At 46.1% G+C, this 20,317-nt stretch overlaps 1 protein-coding gene across 1 annotated transcript; it reads right to left on the bottom strand.

The window, feature by feature from the left end:
* Window positions 3,274–19,667, bottom strand: TNFAIP2 (TNF alpha induced protein 2). The gene is made up of 12 exons (XM_021402825.1): window positions 19,595–19,667; window positions 14,119–14,464; window positions 11,798–12,425; window positions 11,063–11,177; window positions 9,547–9,672; window positions 9,126–9,226; window positions 8,941–9,039; window positions 8,665–8,788; window positions 7,306–7,428; window positions 6,579–6,734; window positions 5,766–5,887; window positions 3,274–5,270 (listed from the first exon to the last, which is right to left on the bottom strand). The coding sequence occupies exons 2-12, from the start codon at window positions 14,450–14,452 to the stop codon at window positions 5,129–5,131; spliced, it is 2,070 nt and encodes a 689-aa protein (XP_021258500.1). The 5' UTR covers window positions 14,453–14,464; window positions 19,595–19,667; the 3' UTR covers window positions 3,274–5,128.

The raw sequence follows: 20,317 nt of genomic DNA, 5'->3' as shown, positions 1-20,317 counted from the left end.
GGATCACAAGGAGATCCTGAGCTGGAAAGTTAAACAAAGACCAACAAAAGACTTTTGAGCACAGCTGCATGCACAGCCAGTACTTGGAGGCTGCTCTCCCATCCTCACTCTGTATTTCTTCAGTTTTGTTTCTCTAGGGTACCTCCTATGTTTTCCTTACTGCGGTACAGGAAAGGTTATCTAGATTACTGCTTATGCCAGGCAGGATTAACAGAGTTACCCGAAAGAGTAACTTTCTCCTTCTTTCCTTCTCAGAAAGAGTGGCGATACATTGGCACAGGCTGCCCAGGGAGGCGGTGGAGTCACTGTCCCTGGAGGTGTTTGAGAACTGCAGAGATGTGGCACTGAGGGACATGGTCAGTGGGCATGGTGGGATGGGTTGGGGTTGGACTAGATGATCTCAAATCATTAAGGTTGGAGAAGATCTCTATGTCTCTGTGGTTCTATATGTGATCTTTGAAAGCTTCTAAGGTTCCTTCAGGAGCGGGTCTAACCCACACAGAGTGTGCAGGAGTTACACTTGGTTCCCCCCATTTTTCTGTGATTCCTCTGGTTCTCTTTGCTCCAGTGAAATCACAGCATTGGGCTGAGTCCTGCCCATCTTGAATTACCCTGAACCCTGTGGTCCTTTGGAGGTGGAGTGGGATGCCCCTTACTGAGCATGCTGCAATGCTTGTAGCAAACCTCCTGCATCATGTAGGACAGCCATGGCATTTTGTTGTTCTTCTGATGACATCTTGTTCACACCTGCCTCCTCATGAAGGGATGTTAAAGCCAGTGTGGTGCAGTAGTGCCTGCAGGAGCTCATCACAAGCAGGGGAAGAGCAGGGACCTTCTGGGTTGAATGCAGTGAAACACTCATGTCACTGTCCAAATGTTCAAGAGAGTGAGTGGGGAAAATGCAACCAAGGTTTGTGGGTCTGGATAGCTCCAATGCAGGGTACCAAGTGGCAGCACATATGGTTGGGTTTGGACCTTGCCAAGGACAAGCATCTGCTGTGCAAATGAGTGAGGATAACATTGCCTACCACTGCTTCTTGTGTCCATAGTGTAGGGTAGAGGGAACGGTAATAAAGCTAAAGATCAGAAACTTCATTAACTAGGACACTGCACTCTTACACTTGTCCCAACAGTTTATCTAATCTGTACACTTGGTTGAGCTCTGAGGCCGTGCTGTTCTTGCCAGTGGGGCTTAGGGGTTGGCCTTCAGCCTTTGGGACAGGGCTGGAGAGCTCTTGAAGGCTCCAGGACCAATATTGTTCTACCCGAGAGGTTGTTATTGCCTCTGCCCTTTCAGAGTTCATGTCTCCCCATCACGGCTGTTCCAATGTTAATGAAAACTTCTGAGAGCTCAGCTTTTCTGCTAAATGATAAGTTTTTCTCTTCTATTAGTCCACTAGGAGAGTTATTGCAGTTCAAGAGCTCTGTCCTGTTTGGATGAAAATGACTCAGATAAATAGTAACACAGTCCTCCTCCTCAATGATGGCCTTTCTGGGTGCTCAGCATGCCCTGCTGGGTCCCATCCACTGAACAAGGAGTTGAAGTGTAATGAGAACATGGCCGAAGGGCACAACTGGGCAGCATTTGGAGGGGGCTGGGGTGACCCTCTGACAGTCGTGGAGAGGTGAAAGAAGTAAATGGAAATCTCCAAGGGGACAAGACTCAGAGGAGAGATGAAAAATGCATTTGTAGGGAAAGCTTCAAGCTGGTCAGTTCAAAAAGGGTTACTTAAACTCAACTTCTAGAGGAGAAAGCCCTGGGTAGCAGACAGAAATTGTGTCCATCAGCAGGAATGTTCACTTCACAGTAGTGTATTGCCATAGAAAAATGCAATTAGTCCTCTTTCAGCTGAGTGTACCTGGGGGCACTGATGTGCAGTTACTGCAGTGCATGTGCTCTGATTTTCCTGCTGGTGAGGTGTGCTTCTCTCCCAGCCATGTGGATTTTCAGCCTTGCTAAAGGGGGAATCTGTGGTTGCTGCAGTGCTGAGTAATTCCTAAATCCCCTGATGTAAGCTGCCCTGTATTCATGTGGCTACAGGAGAGCTATTTTGTATTTTTAAGATATCAGTGTGGGTGACGCAGTCACATCCTCTTTTAAGTCACACAGGAAAGCAACAATTACTCTCATGGATTTCAACCCTAAGTGTGACTTTTATGCTAGTGAGGTTTTACTGGTGTCAAACCCAGGCTACCAGCACCCAGCCTGCTCCCCAGATCGTAGAATCAATCATAGAATCATGGAATATCCTGAGCTGGAGGGGACCCATAAGGATTATTGAGTCCAATTCCTGACTGATGTCCTTCCTCAGCCATGCTCATTCCTAGTTAATTTGCTAAACTGAATGCAAGCTGATTTTATTTGTTTCAACTCCTCTCTTCTCCCCCTCTAAAGAGGGGCCAAAAGCAATATCAACAGAAACTGCATGATAAAATGCAGCCACACTGACCACAATTTTATTTAATTAGTTTGTAGGAGTGCTATTTGTCAGTATTAATCTACCAATGTCATCAGAAGACATTTGTGTGAACTCCTGAAACTACCTGGCCACGTGTAATATGCCACATGTGAATAAATGCCATTGTAAATGTTGAGTCATACAGAAAGGTAAATAAATTGGCTTCCTGGGCTCTGAAAGCTAAGGCTTTAATAGCAGGATGAAGAGAATGGCACAACACAGTTCCATACGGCTTATAAAATGTGTATGAAAGCCATTTTCTCCTACCCATCCTAATTATGATATATAAATAGATTCACTATTTTTCTCCAAGCATTGAGTTGGAATCATTTTTTTCTTTTTTTAAAGGCCAATGTAATCACTTATATGATGCTTTTCTCTAGGCTCTTAACAGATCTCTTGATCAGAATGTAATTATTTATAGCAATAACATGACCTTTCACTTAACTGGGAAAGAAAATGTTGCACAATAGGTGACGGTTGTCACGAGTGCTCAGCACTGGTAGAGTCATTTTAGCATTTGATTATAAGTTGTATTTGGGATAAGCGTTCAACTAATGTGAAGTAAGCTTTGAGCTTACATGTATAAGGGAGTTTCTGTGAGCTTATAGGAGATCTGTGTACTGCCCCTGGCTGCAGATAGAAACCTAAGTGCTCTTTCACACAAAATATAAATAGCAAGTGCTAAGAGAGCAGACCTGGACCAGCAGTGCCAGCTGGGACCAAACTCTGCCTTCCCTAATCTCTTGTACTAAGAGGAGCAGAAAACTGAGATGGAGGAATGGGGGTGTCAGAGCAGAAAGGAGAAGATGCATCTCAAATACAAATCTTTTTATTATTCAGCATTGAGACTGGTAGCACATCAAGGTTGATGTTTTGGACCTTGTTGTACTGGATGCCAAAAACACAACACACAGAATCGTTAAGGCTGGAAAAGACCACTAAGATCATCAAGTCCAACCTGATGACCATCACCACCCTACTCACCAAACCACGCTTGTAACTGTCACATCAAATGGCATTCCTGCCTCCAGAGAGTGAGGAGAGCAGGGCTATGGGACCAACGTGCACTCTCCCTGCCTGGCAGCAGTGGTGATGTCCACCGGGGAGGGCTGGGAGCAGTAGATGCGTTGGCCTTTGGAGGAGTAGGTGGGGCTATATGCGGCAGCACAGCAAACAGCCAGAGACAGAATAAATGAGTCAGTTTCCTAGCATGTTTGAATACTGTTTAAATATAAACACTGGAAATGAATATCTCTAACTGAGAAAAAAATAAAATTGGATGCAAAAATACACCAATAGTATACTGTATATGCATATAAATACATTGTATGGTCTACAGAGTCATTATGTCTTCCTTCCGGTCTGACTTTCTACAGGCTGACACAGAAGTTGAAATAAAGGAAACTGAAGGGAAAGGTTTTCAACCAAACGTTGTTTTGGCAAGGGATTCATTTCCCAGAAAAACGGGTTGTAAAAACAATGAATAGTTTCAAAATAGACCCATTTGCGTTTTCACATCTAATCTACCCTACGGGACGAGGGGAAAGAGCAAGTGAGGAAATGGTGATGCAGATGGGGAGCTCGAGATATTTTAATGGCATTTGAGGCCAGCTCCACCACCCATTCAAAGCCCATAATGTTAGCAGGGTCAGGAGTCCTTTCCACCAAAGGGAGGGCTTAAGCAGTGTTTAAAGTGCCTTACCTACAAGATTTATTGCAGTGCACAGTTTCAACCGAAGCCCTGTTAGTGGGGTGGGGATGTGCTGGAAGGAGTAACTGTAGCAGGGAAGAAGACTGCCAGGGGTCCAGGTGCTCCCACCTCACAGAGGTGAAGGAAGCACTGCTCAGACCACTGCTGTGGGGGTAGTCATGGCTCCTGGGGCTGATTTGGAAACCCCAAAGTTGCTGGACAACACTGTTTGAAGGGGCTGAGCATGCAGCTGGGGCCACCCCAAACCACTGGGGGTGCTGCAGGATGGTGGGAGGCAGGAATCACAGTCACAGATGGTTGAGGTTGGAAGGGACCTCTGGGTTCATCTGATCCAACCTTCTGCTGAAGCAGGGACACCCACAGCAGGTGGTCCAGGACCAAGTCCGGATGGCTTTTGACTGTCTCCAAGAAGGGAGACTCCACAACAGGAGTTCCAGCATGCATGAGCCATGGCTTATCCTGATCCCAAATGTGGTAGCTCTCCCATCAGTCTAATGCAGCTGTCTCTGAGTGGCTCAGAGGGCTGCAGATGGAGAGCAAGCATGTGTTCATGGGACTTTTCCAAAATCTCTGCTTTCTGGCTTCAATTTTTCTTCCCTTTCCTTAGCAGGCAAAAAGCTTCATAGGAGGTGTCTGCTTGATCTGGGGAATCAGTGACATGGCCTTCACAGCACCCGGTGAGGTAAACAGAGCTCAGAGCACCAGGGCAGTGACGTGATGACACCAAGGAGACTATGGAGGGAGCAGTGTCTGGTGCAAGGAGCATCCCTGGTCCTTTTGCAGGCACAATCCTTCCATGGGTGTCTATTTCTCATGGCTATGCATGGTGAATGGTGCTTCCCATAGGGACACTGAGCACCAGACTGGGATGGAGTATTTTCCGTAGGAAAAGGTGGCAGTGCTGTGCATTGCTGCAGGGGACAGTCCTGACTTCGCCCACACCGGATGCATTGGCTTAGGACACGTTAATGCTGGAGAAGAGTGGGGTGCTGGGCAGCGTGGATGCTGTGCCATCTGCCAGGTAGCCCAGGATGCTTTTGAGTTCTCCACGTGACAAATTAGCTTTGATGTGCAGGAATGCTTCCAAGTGTCTTTTGCTGTGGAAGAGAAATGGTCATATGTCATCTCCTCTGCACCAGCCTGCAGAGCTGGTCAGTCCCTAGAATGTACCAGTATCGAGTGATCCTACACAGGACCGAGCACCTCTGGGGAGGTGTGAGGAATCCCCAGGGCAAAGCAGAAAATCACGCACATTTAAATATTCCAAATTATGGCCTTTCTTAATAGATTCCCTTTTTTGTTCAGGGTGTTGGGTAGCCATGAATTGGCTGCGACCTTCACCTGCTCTGTCCTGGACAAGTTCTGATTTTTGTAAGTTTTGGTTACGGAATATCTAGGAAAAACACAGCTCAGGCTGTGTGCACAGAGGGATATCTAGCTAACTGGGCACCATTTACCTTCTGGATTCTTTATCTGACAGAGGTCAGCACTGCCCAGGGTATATGAACCTCACCCATGCTAATATTTGGCTACTTCATGGCTCAATTAAAATTCCACATGTGTATTTGCAAATCTCTATCAGCTTCTCTTACCGGATATCTGGGTATGCCGTGGCAAGTGTTGCAACTTCAATTTTAATAGCGCCTGTATCTTGAAGCCGGATTATTTCAGCCAGTTTGGGGAGTACTGAATTCAGCCAGGTGGCTTTAGACCCCTGTGGAAAGCAAAGTGGTCAGACCGTGGCACAGTCCTTCTTCCCACTTCTCCAGGTACTGCCAAGCCCTTCCCTGGCCCCTCATATGGACCCTGTTCTCTGGTTTCTAGCTGCTTGATACCCCAAGGAGACGGGTGCTTGGCATCCTGCCTACCCTGAGTGCTGCTCAGACTTGCTCCTCCTCTCAAATATGGGCAGGGTGGTAGAGATGGGGCTTAACTTTTTTTTTTTTTTTTTTTCTCCTAAAGATGGGGAAGGACGGAAGTGACCTCAGAACACAGAGAGGGAAGTTGTGGGCATGCAATAATGCAGCAGTGAAAGCCAGAGCATCCCGGGAGGAGCCCATGGCAGAAGCTCCCTGACTGCTATTGCCAGCCCCAAAGGCACAGGACCAAAGGGAAATCAAGCTCCACGCAAGTTGTACTGCAACCAGAGCAGTGTTGTGTTTAGCTCAGCCTCTGTCCCTACTGATATAAATCTTCAAAGGAAACAACTAATTACAGGACAAAGGAGGCTGAAATCATTGCTCTCTGTCTGGGAAGGGCAGGCTGGCACTTGCAAAGCTCTCTCTGCCCAAGGTCTTTCCAGAAAGCCAAGTTGTACTGGAAAGGTTAATGAGGGGCCACAAAAAAGGCATGATCCTGTTTCTCAGCATGCCCTACACTGACATGGATGAGGTGTGCTCACATACATTGCTGGTGCAAAAGGCTTCCAGGTCGGCAGCATTCTTGGAGATGCTTTGGGCAAGGTTTTGCTGCTGTGTTGGGCTTTTCATGCTGACCTTCTTCTTCAGCAGCCTCACAATGTAATCTTTCACCAAACGGATGTGGATCTTCTCAATGATGGACTGTTGAGAAGGAGAGTGGGATCATCCATCTGCCATTTGCTTGGCACTGAGGGAGATGGTTAGTGGATGAGGTGGGAATGGGCTGATAGTTGGAGTAGAAGATCTTATTGGTCTTTTACAACTTTAAGGATTCTATGACATGCGTGGATGAAGGACAAAGACACCTCAAGTGCTACAAAGCGTGTCCCGCCAAGTGCCCACTGCTGCTCAAACACGAGGAGCCACGCTGGCCGCCAACCTCCCTGCAACCTTCAACGCAACATCCTAAATACCGAGAATCTCTTTGTACTTAAGTTAATGAGGTGGGAATTTCTAAATGCTGCTTCCTTCTGGGAAGACTTCAATGCTTAGAAAACATCTCCATCTGTTAAGTAAGAGTTAGCGGTACTCCAGAGAAACAGGAACTCACCCCCCCTCCTCCTGTTCCTCTCTCTAATACACAAAACTTCATAATTTTGTTTTAACTACTAAAAAGACAAAGGCAGGAAATCAAAGATTTTTATACGGTAATATTTCACATATATTCCCGCACCACTGAGTGTGTGGTTGTGGCTATTTCTCTTTGACTTACATGATAAAAAGGGTCCTTCAGGGTCCGTAACTCTGAAATATGATTGCTGGTGGTTTTAATGATCTCATTCATAATTTCATTGCTGGATTCCCACTTATTTTCTGTAAATTTCTTATAAATTGGCTGAAATAAAGGAACAACCACTTAGTTCTATGCAAACATGTATTTACATTCCTATATGCATAACATCCTCTACAGTGACGGCAAGGTGTGCGGTCCTATTAAGGAAGATGACCCACAGGGTCAAGGGAAGAGGGGCTGCATTAGGTTTCACAGAATCATAGGAGATGGAAGGGACCTCTGGAGATCATTGAGTCCAATCCCCTGCTACAGCAGGTTCCCTACAGTGGATTGCACAGGTAGGCAATCCAGACTGGTTTTGATTATCTCCATAGAAGGAGACTCCACAACCTCTCTTCTGGGTTCCTCACAGTAAAGGAGGCTGAGGGATTGAAAGGCTCGTATCAAGGATGCTTTTTTTTTTTATTTCCACATTGTTAATGTGTTGTCCACCCTTTCTCATCTGAGTAGAGAATCATGGCATCATCAGAAAAGGAGTTGTTATATTTTCAATCATAAATTTTGTTCGCTGCAGTAAATCAAAATGTAAGTAAAGGCTCTACCAGAAAACTTCCAAGAAGTCCTATAGAAAATGCAGGAGAGACTGTGGCTAAGCTTTCTATTATTAGCAAAAAAAAAAAAAAAAAGAAAGAAAGAAGGAAATGAAAGAACCCGTGGTATCTTTCAGGCCACCTTTATGGAGAAGCCGAATGCTGCGCAATTGCTCATGTCGTCACTTGCAATTGCTTCCCACAACTTGGGGTGTAACCACATGCACGTTCAGACTCTCCCCCTATAGCACTTCTCTTGGATGCAAACAGCCCTTTTCACTTCCCTGTGCACAGTCATGCCTACACACTTTGCCTGGGGTTTGAAGACACCAGCTCAGGTTTCCTGGCAGAACTGATGCTGAACTGCAACCTGGCCAAGATTTTTTCTGAAATGGGGTGTTTTTAGCAGGGAATATCAGCGTTACTGAACTTTATTGGAGGTAGTCCAATTTTTTAGGTCAAATTCTTTCCAATGCTCATTCTAGCCCCAAATTAATTAATGCTACTCACTGATGACGTGCTGCTTAGGGACATGGCTTAGTGGGCATGGTGGGGATGTGTTGACAGTTGGACTTGATGATCTCAGAGGTCTTCTCCAACCTTAATTGTTCTGTGACAATTTCTATGAATGTCACCATGTTTGAGCCACAGATTTGTGTGGCCAACAGTGCAGTGCCCTCGTGTCACCATCACTGTCCCACCTGGTGGAACTAGTCCATGGGATAGCGAGTGTGGGCTGGGTGCATACCTTAAGCTGGGCAAAGAGCTGCTGAAGCAGGACATCCCCACCGCTGGTCTCAATGTCCCCAAGGGTGCTAAGTATCCTCTCTTTGTTGTCGTCCTTTTCTGCTATGTTTTTCTCTGTGTAGTCTCTGAAAGGAAATATTGCCAAGGTCAGAATAACCTGTCCCCAGAAGAGAGAAGGAATGAAATTCAGAGGTCTCCAAGCCTTCCTTTGCCCACTCTGGGGCATGTTCCCTTTATTTCACTATTTCCCATTGCTGGCAGTGGAAGGAACTCTTACCTAAAATTGCAGCAGTTGTTAATATTTGCAATCAGAACAGGCCTGTAGTGTCTGTGCTTCTTGCCTCTCTCCTTGAAGTCTTCAAAAGCATCCTTGTAGCTGGAGGGGAGATGGGAAGACAGGCAGATGAGTGATGGCACCAGGACACCTGGGAAGCACTGCTGCCCACTGGGGCCTTACCACACCTTCTCAGGAAGGCAGCCAGCTCTGTTGACAGTCGGCACGACAGCTCCTCACCCAGCGCAGCGTTGATGTCCCTGGCTCGCATCTGGCTGTTGTAGATACTCTAGCAAACAGAGCAAAAAAAAAAAAAAAAAAAAAAAAGAAGAAAGAAGCATTGTAGGCAAAGAAAACCCATAAAGCACCCAAGATAGCGAGGAAAGTGTTTTTTTTCTTCTCCATTTTAGTTTTTCTGGTGTGAAGAGGATTGTCCCAGCACCTGTCACACCAGGAGTATAAGTTTGGACTCTCTTGTGCCACACACTTATGCTACAGCCCTGTACAGGCAGCTTGGCCTTTTGGCTTCCTGCGTTGACTACAGTTAGTCTCAGATCTGAAGTACAAACAAGATGCTGTTGTTTATTTTTAAATGTATATCTGTATTACCTGGATAACAATTATCGCTAGTAGTTCACTCTGAAAATGCCCATTGAGTTTCTCTGGTTCTTTGTCTTCTTTCCATCTTTGGATTTCCTTTTCTAAGCATTTGCTCAGCACATTTTTGATGGTAGCCTTTAGAGAACAAAGAACAACAGCATTTACCACAAAGCAGGTGTCACGGTTGCTGCCTTCTGCTAGGGCAGTTTCCTTTGCCCACCCACTCACTGGCTCAGCAGTTTTCCTCTACTGTGGCTGAGAAATAAAGGCCCTTCCTTATGAGACACCTTATCGACAACTCCCCAGCAGCAAGGACACCCTCTCTCAACATTCCCCTATTCAGTATAGCCTGGAATATTTCAGGGGAAGAATGGGAGGCCCTGGCGCTGCTGCCCAGAGAGCTGTGGATGCCCCATCCCTGGAGGTGCTCAAAGCCAGGTTGGATGGGGCCCTGGGCAGCCTGAGCTCGTGGGGGGCAATCAGCCCACGGCACGGTGTTGGAGCTGGATGGGCTTTAAAGTCCCTTCCAACTTAAGCTGTTCTATGATTCTATGAAGATTGGGACCCATCACCCCAATATGTCAGCACTGGGTAGGAAGGTCACAGGTAAGTATACATGCTGGAGCCTCAGTTCCTTGAGAGATGTGTTACATCAAACGTGTAACACTCAGTGCTACCCACTGAGCTCATTTTGCAATCCTTTATCATAAGCACTTTCGACGTCTTATGAGCTCTGGAGTGAATCAAGATGTCCCAGGTTTTCTGTCCTCTGACCCTTCCTGTGTGCTCGCTGTGCAGCACGGCTGCTGTGCAATAGCTGGCACACGCCTCTGCTCACTGCCCTGTTCATGCACGTCACAGCCCATCTGCAATCCATCATGGACAGCAGCAAAACCTGTAACTCCTCATTTTCCAGGAACTCCAGCCCTAAGTGCCAAAAGCACTAAGCTATGGGAGGGATGTGAAAGTTGCTCCTTGTGTCCATAAAGGAGAGAGTGATCCAAAAATGGGAGCAACTGTTGTTTCCTGCGGACCACATGATTCTCTATAGAGGAGGCAGATTTTCCCAGATCAGACCTGCGTGCTTTTTGCTCACCCAAGGTCTGGCACCACTGCAGAAGCCAGAAATAGGGCTGGGACAATCACCTGCAAGTGAGACTGTAGGCTCCTCCCTATGAGGATTTAGCAGACAACTGGAAAATTACCAGCAAAGATCTCTCACTGAACTTTTTCCCACCTCCCTAACACCAGTTTTACAAGAACAGAGCAGTAATTTTTGGCCAGCTCCCAGGGCAGAGGGATGGGCAAACCAGGAGGTAGTGGGAAGTTTACTTTTCAAGTCCCATCCAGCAGCAGCCCACCTACAAGGACAAAAAAAAAAAAAAAAAAGCTTTTCTGCTGCTTCTCTCTTGGAGGGTGTGTGGCTTACAGCGAGGGCTGGGAAGTGGGCAAGCAGGACAAATCAGAGCTCCTCCGAGGAGCTATGCACAGCACAGTGATGAGAAAGAAACAAGCAGATTCTCACCTCTTCACTCTCAAGGTATTTCTTTTCAAGCTCTTTGCTCAGACTTAAAGGCAAAAGGCTTCCAAGCTCAAGTTTTTCCAACTCCTCTGCTAAAACACGATCTTTTCTCATATCTCTGGAATGAAAAAGCCAAATGATCACATTTTCCAAGGCCAGCGTAATTCAAGACAGCTGCTGATGCAAATTGCTAACACTCCTTGAAGACACCAGTGAGAAACCAGATGTAAATGCATCCTGTCCTTAGCACAGGCCACAGCACTGTGTTAGGGATAGGGTCCCCGAGCAGCAGGAGGAATTAGACTGGGGATACAACTTCTCTCCATCCACACAGCAAGCGATCTAATGAAATAATTACTGTGGATAATCCCTGGGCAACATCCTCCAAGCCCAGTATGCTCAGGTTTTCCTATTTACCGGCTGCCTTCTTCTCCAGCAGGCCACAGGCTGGAGTTCGCAGATTTTCCAAGTATGAGATGAAGGCCGCAAGCGAAGCCCTATGTATCTGTGTGGACATCTGTTGCCTGTGTGGTGTAGTGAGACTTGGTTACAGCCTAGCAGCCCTGAGAAAGTGCCTTCATGTTATCCTGGCCAGCACAGTATCACTGACTTCAAAACCTAACCATGGATTGGAGTGCATCAAAGTGATACTGATCTGTGAATCAAGCAAATGTCTGGTTTGGCAGCCAGAGGACCTGTTGGTCACCAGTACAAGATGTGTGTGAAAGCATCGCTTACTTTGGGTAAATGTTGTGCACCCAAGAGAGAAGAAGGTAGACATCCTTGTCATCCAGCTGAGACTCGGCAGCTTTCTTCGCCAGAGAGGCAAAATGGTGGTGATAGAGTTCTGCATATGTGCGGAACACATCAAACTCAGGGGGATAAAGCTGTTTAATGTACTGTGCAACTATTGTCAAATCTTCTTTCATTGTCTTCCCCATGTGCAGGAGGTTTTGGCCAACGGCAGAGAGGCTCTCAGTTCTAGGAGAATGACTCGTGTCCTTCATTCGAGTATCTACTGACTCCTTTACTGTGGCCATCCAAAGATTTTTCCATTTCCTAGGTCTAAATTGTGTGCTCTGTTCAGGCAGATTTTCCGATGTGCAGTTTTGGTCTTCTTTCTCCTGTTCTTTCAGTGCATCTACTGCCTGCTGCAGCAGTTCTGGGTTTGCTCTCGCTAGAAGCACAGAGTCTTTCAAGATGCTGAAGACTTTGTGTTTCAGGATTTCGCAGACGGACTCGATGTCTTGCTGGGTGATAGTCAGTCCCTCCTCACTTTTGCCAGACAAGTTCTTCTCCAGGGCAATCAGAAGCTGGACAGCATCACAGAGCTTCTGCTTTTCAAGGAGATCCATGACTTGTTTGACTGAGGAGAAAAGAACAGCCTTTCTTTACCCAGCAGCAAAAATTCTCATTCCTGTTTTGTGTAAAAACATGGCTTTTGAATACCATTTAAAAAATGTTCCCATTTCTATAATGTTATCTCTTGGGCTCCTTTACCACACAGAAATTCTTTCTTTATTTAAAGATCAGGTTATTCCTACTCTACCACTGAATGGCATAATGCTAATCTGAATGCTCATCACTACTCTGTTACATATCAGCAGATGTTCATGTGCTACCCATGATTTTTTTCCAAAATTTAGAATTGTAATTTTTGTTTTTGTTGCTTTTTTTGATAAACTCTGCATTGTGATGCTGACATTGTGAGTACAGTTTAAAAAAAAAAATCAGCCTTATCTTATTCAGTTGTTATATCTCTGATATTAGGGCAAAAAAATGTAATTATTCAGCATCATCTTGAAGAGAATAGGGTTGGAACAAAATGTCAATTATCAAATCTAACTCACATTCAGATTTGTTAAGCATAATAAAGCAAAGAGCAAGACAGCATAACAGCATAGAGAACAAGAAAAGATGCAAAGCTTTCTGTGAGTGGCACCACTGTTGGCAATTAAACAAAAGGCAGCCCCCAAATCTGAGTAAATAATTTACCCCACTGTTGACACTAAACCCAATAGCACACAACAGTCTAAAGGGATATGAAAGGAATAAATCTATCCAAACAACCTGATAAAATCTGAAACTGCTAGAGAGCGAGTTTGAATAACATACAATTCTCCCAAAAGGACGAAAGAAATTGCACATTCATATCAAGTCCAGAGCTGTCAAGGAGAAGAGGATATTTTGCATAAGTAAGAGGTAATCTTCAGAAAGAATGAGCTGAGGGAGAGCTCCATCCAATTCTTTCCCATTAATATGACCTCAAGCAGGAAGCGAGGCTTTAGAAAAAAAAATAGATGGAAAGCTGTAGCTAGATAGGAAGTGCTAGAGGAAATACCATGTGGGTTTTCCAGAAATAGGCCGGATGACACATTTAGCAGGTGAGATAAATACAGTTAAGCTATCCTGTCTGAACTGCCACCAGTCACTTGATGTGGTGCAATCTGGGAAACTGTGAAACTGGAAAAGTTATATCCCAAAATAAGTTCTCTTAGAGACTTAAGGTTTTTACTGAAAATTCTGGGTATAGAAAGCTTATGTTATTCATGAACCTCATCTCACTTAACGTTCTCCTTAGTGACTTTACACAAAAGCTGGGAGCGCCCTATTGACACGCTGATTACACAAAGGCACTATAGAAACCAAGGGCTGGGTGCGAGATACAGGAACAACGGGATTACTTCAATAAGTAATGGGCAGAAACTCAATTGCACAAAGTATAAGACACAAATCTAATAGAACAAAAGTTACTTAGCAACAAATAGGATTTTCTGCTGCAAGCTGGATGTGCATCAGCCTGAAATAAAGGAGGAAGAGAGATGTCTGGAGAATTAATAAATCGCTGCTGTGGGATGACGGTGAAAATGTCAGACTTAATCTCAGGATGTACCTGGTGTGGGATTTCCTGTAAAACAGGAAAATAACAGTGTATTGTTCCGGCTATTGGTGGTAACTCAGCTTGAGTATTTTCTGCAGATATGATTGATTTATTTCAAAAGAAGACATTGGAAATGGGGCAATGCAGAGGAGGGCGGAGGAGCGGGCTGAGCACTTACCACTGGGTGTCTTGGCCTTCCTCATTTTCTTCAGTGCAGTCGTAAGCATCCCCTTTATTCCTTTCTTCCCCTTCTCCGGACTCTCCCCAGCGGAGGCACAGCTCCCATTGCTAGTGATGGAAGATGCTCGCGAGGTCCTGCAGGCTGCCTCCGGCCTTTCACTCATTTTCTCCTGGTTCTTGGACCAGAACTCGTCTCCAGAAGGACAGGCAGGGATGTGCTCAGCCACTGAGGCCAAAGGGTTTTCCAGCTGCCCATTTACATCATTGCAACCTGCTGTTCCATTGCGTATTCCAATGGGACCACTTTGGACAAAAGGTAACATTTTCATCATTTTCCTTCTAACCTGTAAATTTCAGGAAAAAAACAAACGGTCAGGTTGTAACAGTTTGCATAAAAACTACCATGGGACAACATGTCAAGATACACTCCCATCAAAAGAAAAGCATTTCTGTAACAAGCCTTCCCTACGTGGGCTGTGTGGTGAGGGGGGACAAGTGTCCTGCCCCTGATCAAAGCAACTTACACCCCCCTTGCTTTTGTACAGCATCAGGACTAATTCCAGCCTTTGCTGGGACCTGCATATCAGCTTGTGAAAACACCCACGGAGCTACTTGCACATCTTGAAACATAGAGTTGCAGCATGAGCCACGGTTTATGAAGAAAGAAATCCCGGGTAGGGTGGATTTATCACCACTCCATTAGGGACTAATGAACCTGGGCTTAATGAAGCTGTTGGCAGCAAACAGTGTCTGCATAGCAGAGCAGTCCTCTCCTGGCTCTGCCAACAACATCCTGCATGCTCCTGCACTAAAGAAAATTAACAGCAGGCGTATTTGTTATCATAACCATATATTCTAAAAGATTATATTTAATGAATGTCATAGAAATAGTCCTTGTTCCAGGTGACTTTCTGAGAGACCAACATAATTCTGGGTGAAGAACTCTCAGGCACACTTTGGCTTAAATTTACCACATTAGAGCAGAGGTATTAGGCTGTAAATAAAGGACAAATTTGGCTTCAGTCACAAGGCAAGCTTCAAATACCCTCGCAAGTTTATGCTGCTGGTATGTATCACACTGATACAAACTGTGATACTAATTTCTGGGCAAACCGGTTGGAAGTATGTGGCTTTTTTTGTTTTAATTGGAATACCTCCTGTGGTCTCCCTGCAGCTTGGAGAGCTTTGAAGCACCATGTCAGAGGGAGCAAGCACGTATGTATTGCTGAAATGCTTCTCTTCTCCCTGCTTGGCCACTTTCAGAGTCCGTAAAGCTAAGGCACTATGAAGCTGAGAGCTCCTTTGGGAAGGAGAGGAAGGAGCACAGGCATGCAGCTGGCTGGCTTTCCACCGAGCGTGTGCCCAATGACCTTGGGTGCAGCACAATGCACACTCCGGGTTGCTGCTAAAGCTGGGGACACCAGGTCCTAGGAAAAAACAAGTAGGGACTTTTCTAATTGTTGTTGCTAGCCCATGTTTCTCAGTACTATGCTGGAGCTGGACTAGATGATCTTTAAAGGTCCCTTCCAACTAAAAAAACTCTATGATTCCATGATATAAATTCATTCTTCCAAATTCCATCCTTCCTGTTTGTGCAATCACAGAAGTCAACTGATCCTTATCATCCCAAACAAAGCATTTTTTGTGTCTAAAACAAATAAGCCACTTCTCCCTTCCATATAGCCAAAGGTGACTTTCAGGTGGCAGTCACTTCTGCCTTTTTGTTTTGAGGAACAATGATCAGAAAAAAAAAAAAAAAGGATTTCAGAATGGTTTTGCTGCTTCTTCAATAGGAAGAGGAATGTCATTTATCTTTGAGAAATGCTGAAGTAAGAATATGCATGAAAGTTTGGATGTGCTTTTTCAGCTTGAACTAATAAATGCCAAGGTAACTAAGTATCTGAGGAAGGCTGTAAATGCAATAGCACTTACACTTGACCAGACTGAGCGCTCATCCAGACTTTATCAGTTTGGCACTTCTGCTTTGTATTTCTTTGTACCTCTCCAGCAGCATTGCAGTAAGACGAGGGGGAACTGCCTCAAGTTGTGTCAGGGGAAATTCAGGTTGAATAGTAGGAAAAATTTCTTCTCAGAAAGAGTGGTGAGGCACTGGAACAGGCTGTCCAGGGAGGTGGTGGAGTCTCCATCCCTGGAGGTGTTCAAGAAATGGGGAGATGTGGCACTGAGGGATATGGTCAGTGGGCAATATTGATGGTAGATGGACAGTTGCACTAGATGATCTTAGAGGTCTTTTCCAACCTTAATGATTCTGTGATTCTATGACCCACTCTTGGCTGAGCCTGCAGTGTATCTGCTCTGCTGCGACAGCCAAGGGCTGTCTGTGCTTACTCCCCTCTGCTCACAGTTCTGGTCGGAACTGCAGCTGGCTCCTAATCACTTCACCAGTCATTTCCCAAAGCAGGCAAGGAGTACATAATTGAGTTTTGGGAAATTTAATGGTTTAAGATCATGTCTCTACATTGATCCTAAGTCATTGTTATTGTTAATTTTCTATTTACTAATAACTTTTACTATCATCATCATCCTCATTATTGTTATATGGCATGAGTCTCCAGCACACTACATTCAGTTTCATGGTTTCAAACCAGAAGAGCTGCACAACCCACAGAGCATCCGCTGCTATCCCACACTGAGGGCTTGTGCCAGCGGGATGATGGTGGTGCTGACTGCTGTCATGGCTGGACTGCGACCAGCTGGGTGCTGAACAGCCTCCATAGAATCGTTAGAGTTGGAAGGGATCCTTAAAGGTTATCTAGTCCAACTCCTGTGCAGTGAATGGGGACACCTACAGCTCCATTAGGTGCTCAGAGCCTTTACAGAAGTTCTGCGTTTAGAATGAGCTCATTGATGAGGGCTGCCTCATCCCATGCCGGCAGAGATCTACTAATTAACTCCAGTCTGAATTTTTTGTTTGACTGCTTTTTCCTGAGCTGCTGCCAATGTAACAGGCATTTGTTTGGACTTGCTGTGCTTTCCAGCCTCCTGGTCACATTTTTGTCTGGTTTTATTGGAAAGCCCCTCTCTCTCACACACAAGTTATTCAGCAAAGTTTGTTCCCTGTATTTCCATCAGCCATTCCTTCTGCCCCTTCTCCCCATGGAAGTGGGATCCTAACTGCCTACATGAAAACATTGCAGTGGACCCCATCGTCACTCAGATCATGCAGCAACAATAAGCTGCCAAGAAACCAAAGCGAAGAGCCTACTGAGTCACCAGTTCCAGTCTCAGTTTGCAAAGAAGCCCTCTTAAGAAGTATTTTTCTTCTTCCTACCAATTTTTGTTGGCTGGATTGGTACTGAATAAATATGCTGTGAAGCTGGGAGCTGGAACTTGGTTCTTCCTAGGAGACGCAATCCATAGATGAACCAGGACACCAGTGCCTCCAGGGGTACTGGTGATGAGGGACCAAAGGAAGCAGGAGAATGGCCCCACGCATCTCATCTGGCATGAGGTGCTTTGAGTTGACTTCGAACTATCTTCTGTCCAGGGAACAACACACAGTTGCACAATGCCTTGTCATTCTTAAATGAGGGTCTGGGCTCCCTAAAGTACTGAAGAGCAATTGGAAACAGTCCTGCAACCCAGTGTTGGGAGTGAAAAATTTTCAAGCAGCAAAAGAGGCGATAAAATTTACACGTACATCTCGCCACTGGAGAAAAAAAAAAAAAAAAAAAAAGGAAAATGCAGTGTAATTGGCTCTTTACACTTCTTGCTTCAGAAGCAAGTAGCATTGTTTTAAACTGTTGCTGCTGAAAGGCAAACCAGATGCTGCTCTCCAGGATTTTGTTTTCCTCTTGCTATTCCTGAAGCCAAATCCTACTCTCAGGCTTACAGCTTGCCAGGTTTGCTGGTAGGGATAAACAGACCAAGAAGACACACGAAATCCAGGGGCCATTCCAGAGCTCCCGAAGCAATCTCTCTTACCATCATTTTCAGACTCTTTGGCTATCCAGGATTCTTTTTATAGAAAGGGCACTGAAGCTTCAGCAAACCCAAACCCAATTTCTCCAAAGCTCTCTGTTCCCATTTCATCATCTCCACCAGAATTGGCAAGCCCCAAAGTCCCATAGTGGGAGCAGGCAGTTGGATATTTTGAAGAACCATTTCTTCACATTTTCAGCTCTGAATGTGGGTATGATGACAAGGAACCATGGCTTCTAGATCAGCTCCAGCCACAGAAAGCTACATTCTTAAATTGTAGCAGCCTCAGAAAGAGGTTCTACACTGAGCCACATGAGGATCCTAATCCTGAACCAGCCTTCACCTGGGGCTGAGAAACTGATGCAATGAATATGGGGTCGCTGCCCAGGGAATTTCAGGCAGGTTCCTCAGTGCGCTGGGGAAAGGTAGGTGCTAAGCGCAGTGGCACTCTTCTGGCTATGGTTCTTTGTAGAACCATAGAATGGCTTGTGTTGGATAGGATGTTAAAGACCATCCACTCCCAACCCCTTGGCATGGGTAGGACACCACCCACCAGCTCAGGCTGCCCAGGACCCCATCCAGCCTGGCCTTGAGCACCTCCAGGAATGGGGCACCCACAGCTCTCTGGGCAGCAGCGCCAGGGCCTCACCACCTTCTGAGTAGAGAGTTTCCTCCAGAGATCTAATCTAAATTTCCCATGTTTTATTTTGAAACCATTCTCCCTTGTTCTACCACTATATGCCCATGTAAAAAGTTGGTCTCCTCCTGCTTATAAGCCCTCTTTAAGTACTGGAAGGTCACAGTGAGGTCTCCCTGCACGGTTACAAAGCTGCGAGCATGGCAGGACAGAAGTGTGTCTGCTCAGCACCGTGACCCTGGGCATGACAGCTGCCTGGGACAACACACGGACCAGACACTGAAACTGGACTTTTCATCACAGTTGTTTTGACTGCCTCATAAACCTGTTATTTTCTAGGAATCTAGGGGGAAACCACTTCCTACTGAAAGAAACAAATGCAGGAGGGGGTGGGAAGTGCCACACTGAACCTGGATCCTGGTGTGCGATGGAGTTTTAGGATGCTTTGGTGCCCAAGATCTACATCTGGTTTTTGGGGTGTGTGTGTTAACAAGAGCCACTGCTTACTGCCTGCATCCATGCCCTGACATCCAGGCAATGAGCAACAGCAATCAGACACAACTGTCAGGATGCTGCTGCCAGACATGCAGCCCTGTGGTCCCCAGCCCTGGGATGCATCTGGAGCCATCACCCTTCTAGCTGCTGCAGGAACAGCTGTCTGCTCTATTCTCTATTCTGTAACAAAGTGGGGCCACTTGGCCAGGGAGCCCCCCACTTGAGCACTTCCCACCTAACTTCTCTGTCCCGAATGCAACCAAGAGTCCTGTGCCCGCGAGCCCGGCAAGGAAGGCAGCAGAAGCAGGAGAGATGCTGGTCCCGCAAGAGAGGGAGAGCCCCGAGTTGCGGCGGATAGACGGACAGACAGTAGAACAGGCACTCGGACAGACAGACTTACCGTACAGCGGCTCCCGACGGCGCTGACTGAAGAGCGCCGGAGGAGGGTGGCTATAAGGGGAGGGCACGGAGGCGGAGACCCGACCTCACAGGGAGCCCGCTGCCTGGGAAACTCCGCCCGCGCGGATTCAGCCTAAAGGGAAGCGAGAAATCCCCTTGGATAAGGAAGAAGTTCCAGTGGGAGGACGTGGCTAGCTTGGGCAAGTGTTTGTAGCATCTGCCGCAGCATCCTGATGGAGTGGTGAATGTGGCACGGGGGTTGTGTCTATGATAATTGCCTGGTAATACTCTTAATTTGTGCCAGGTGAGGTTCAGGTTGGATATTAAGAAAAAATCTCTTGTCCAAAAGAATGGTGATGCACTGACACAGGCTGCCCAGGGAGGTGGTGGAGTCACTGTCCCTGGAGGTGTTCAAGAACCGTGGAGATGTGGCACTGAGGGACGTGGTCAGTGGGCATGGTGGTGACAGGCTGGGGGTTGGACTAGGTGATCTTCGTGGTCTTTTTCAGCCTTAATGATTCTATGATTCTTTGATTCTAAGGGAGATCTGTGCTGAATCAGTTGCTCTGCAGGTGGAAAATCAAAATGTGGTGGTCTTGCAATGCCTGACCTTACTGCTGGACTACTGAAAAGTCACCTCTCTCTTCTCCTGGGAAGCAGCCAGCAGGACCAGCACCTGGCTGTTGTGCCTGAGATGATTTCTGCTTTATATCTGATAGCTGTG

The sequence above is a fragment of the Numida meleagris genome, chromosome 6 (assembly GCF_002078875.1).
Source record: "Numida meleagris isolate 19003 breed g44 Domestic line chromosome 6, NumMel1.0, whole genome shotgun sequence".
Lineage (NCBI taxonomy): Eukaryota > Metazoa > Chordata > Aves > Galliformes > Numididae > Numida > Numida meleagris.
The sequence above is the reverse complement of the archived record's forward strand: the minus strand, read 5'-3'. Positions and strand labels throughout refer to the sequence as shown.

Coding starts and splice junctions, on each gene's coding strand:
- TNFAIP2 (XM_021402825.1), bottom strand. CDS start 14,452: ATGATGAAAATGTTACCTTTTGTCCAAAGTGGTCCCATTGGAATACGC. Junction 11,178..11,797: donor GTGCACAACATTTACCCAAA/GTAAGCGATGCT, acceptor TTTTCATTCCAG/AGATATGAGAAAAGATCGTG. Junction 9,040..9,125: donor CTGGCTGCCTTCCTGAGAAG/GTGTGGTAAGGC, acceptor TCTCCCCTCCAG/CTACAAGGATGCTTTTGAAG.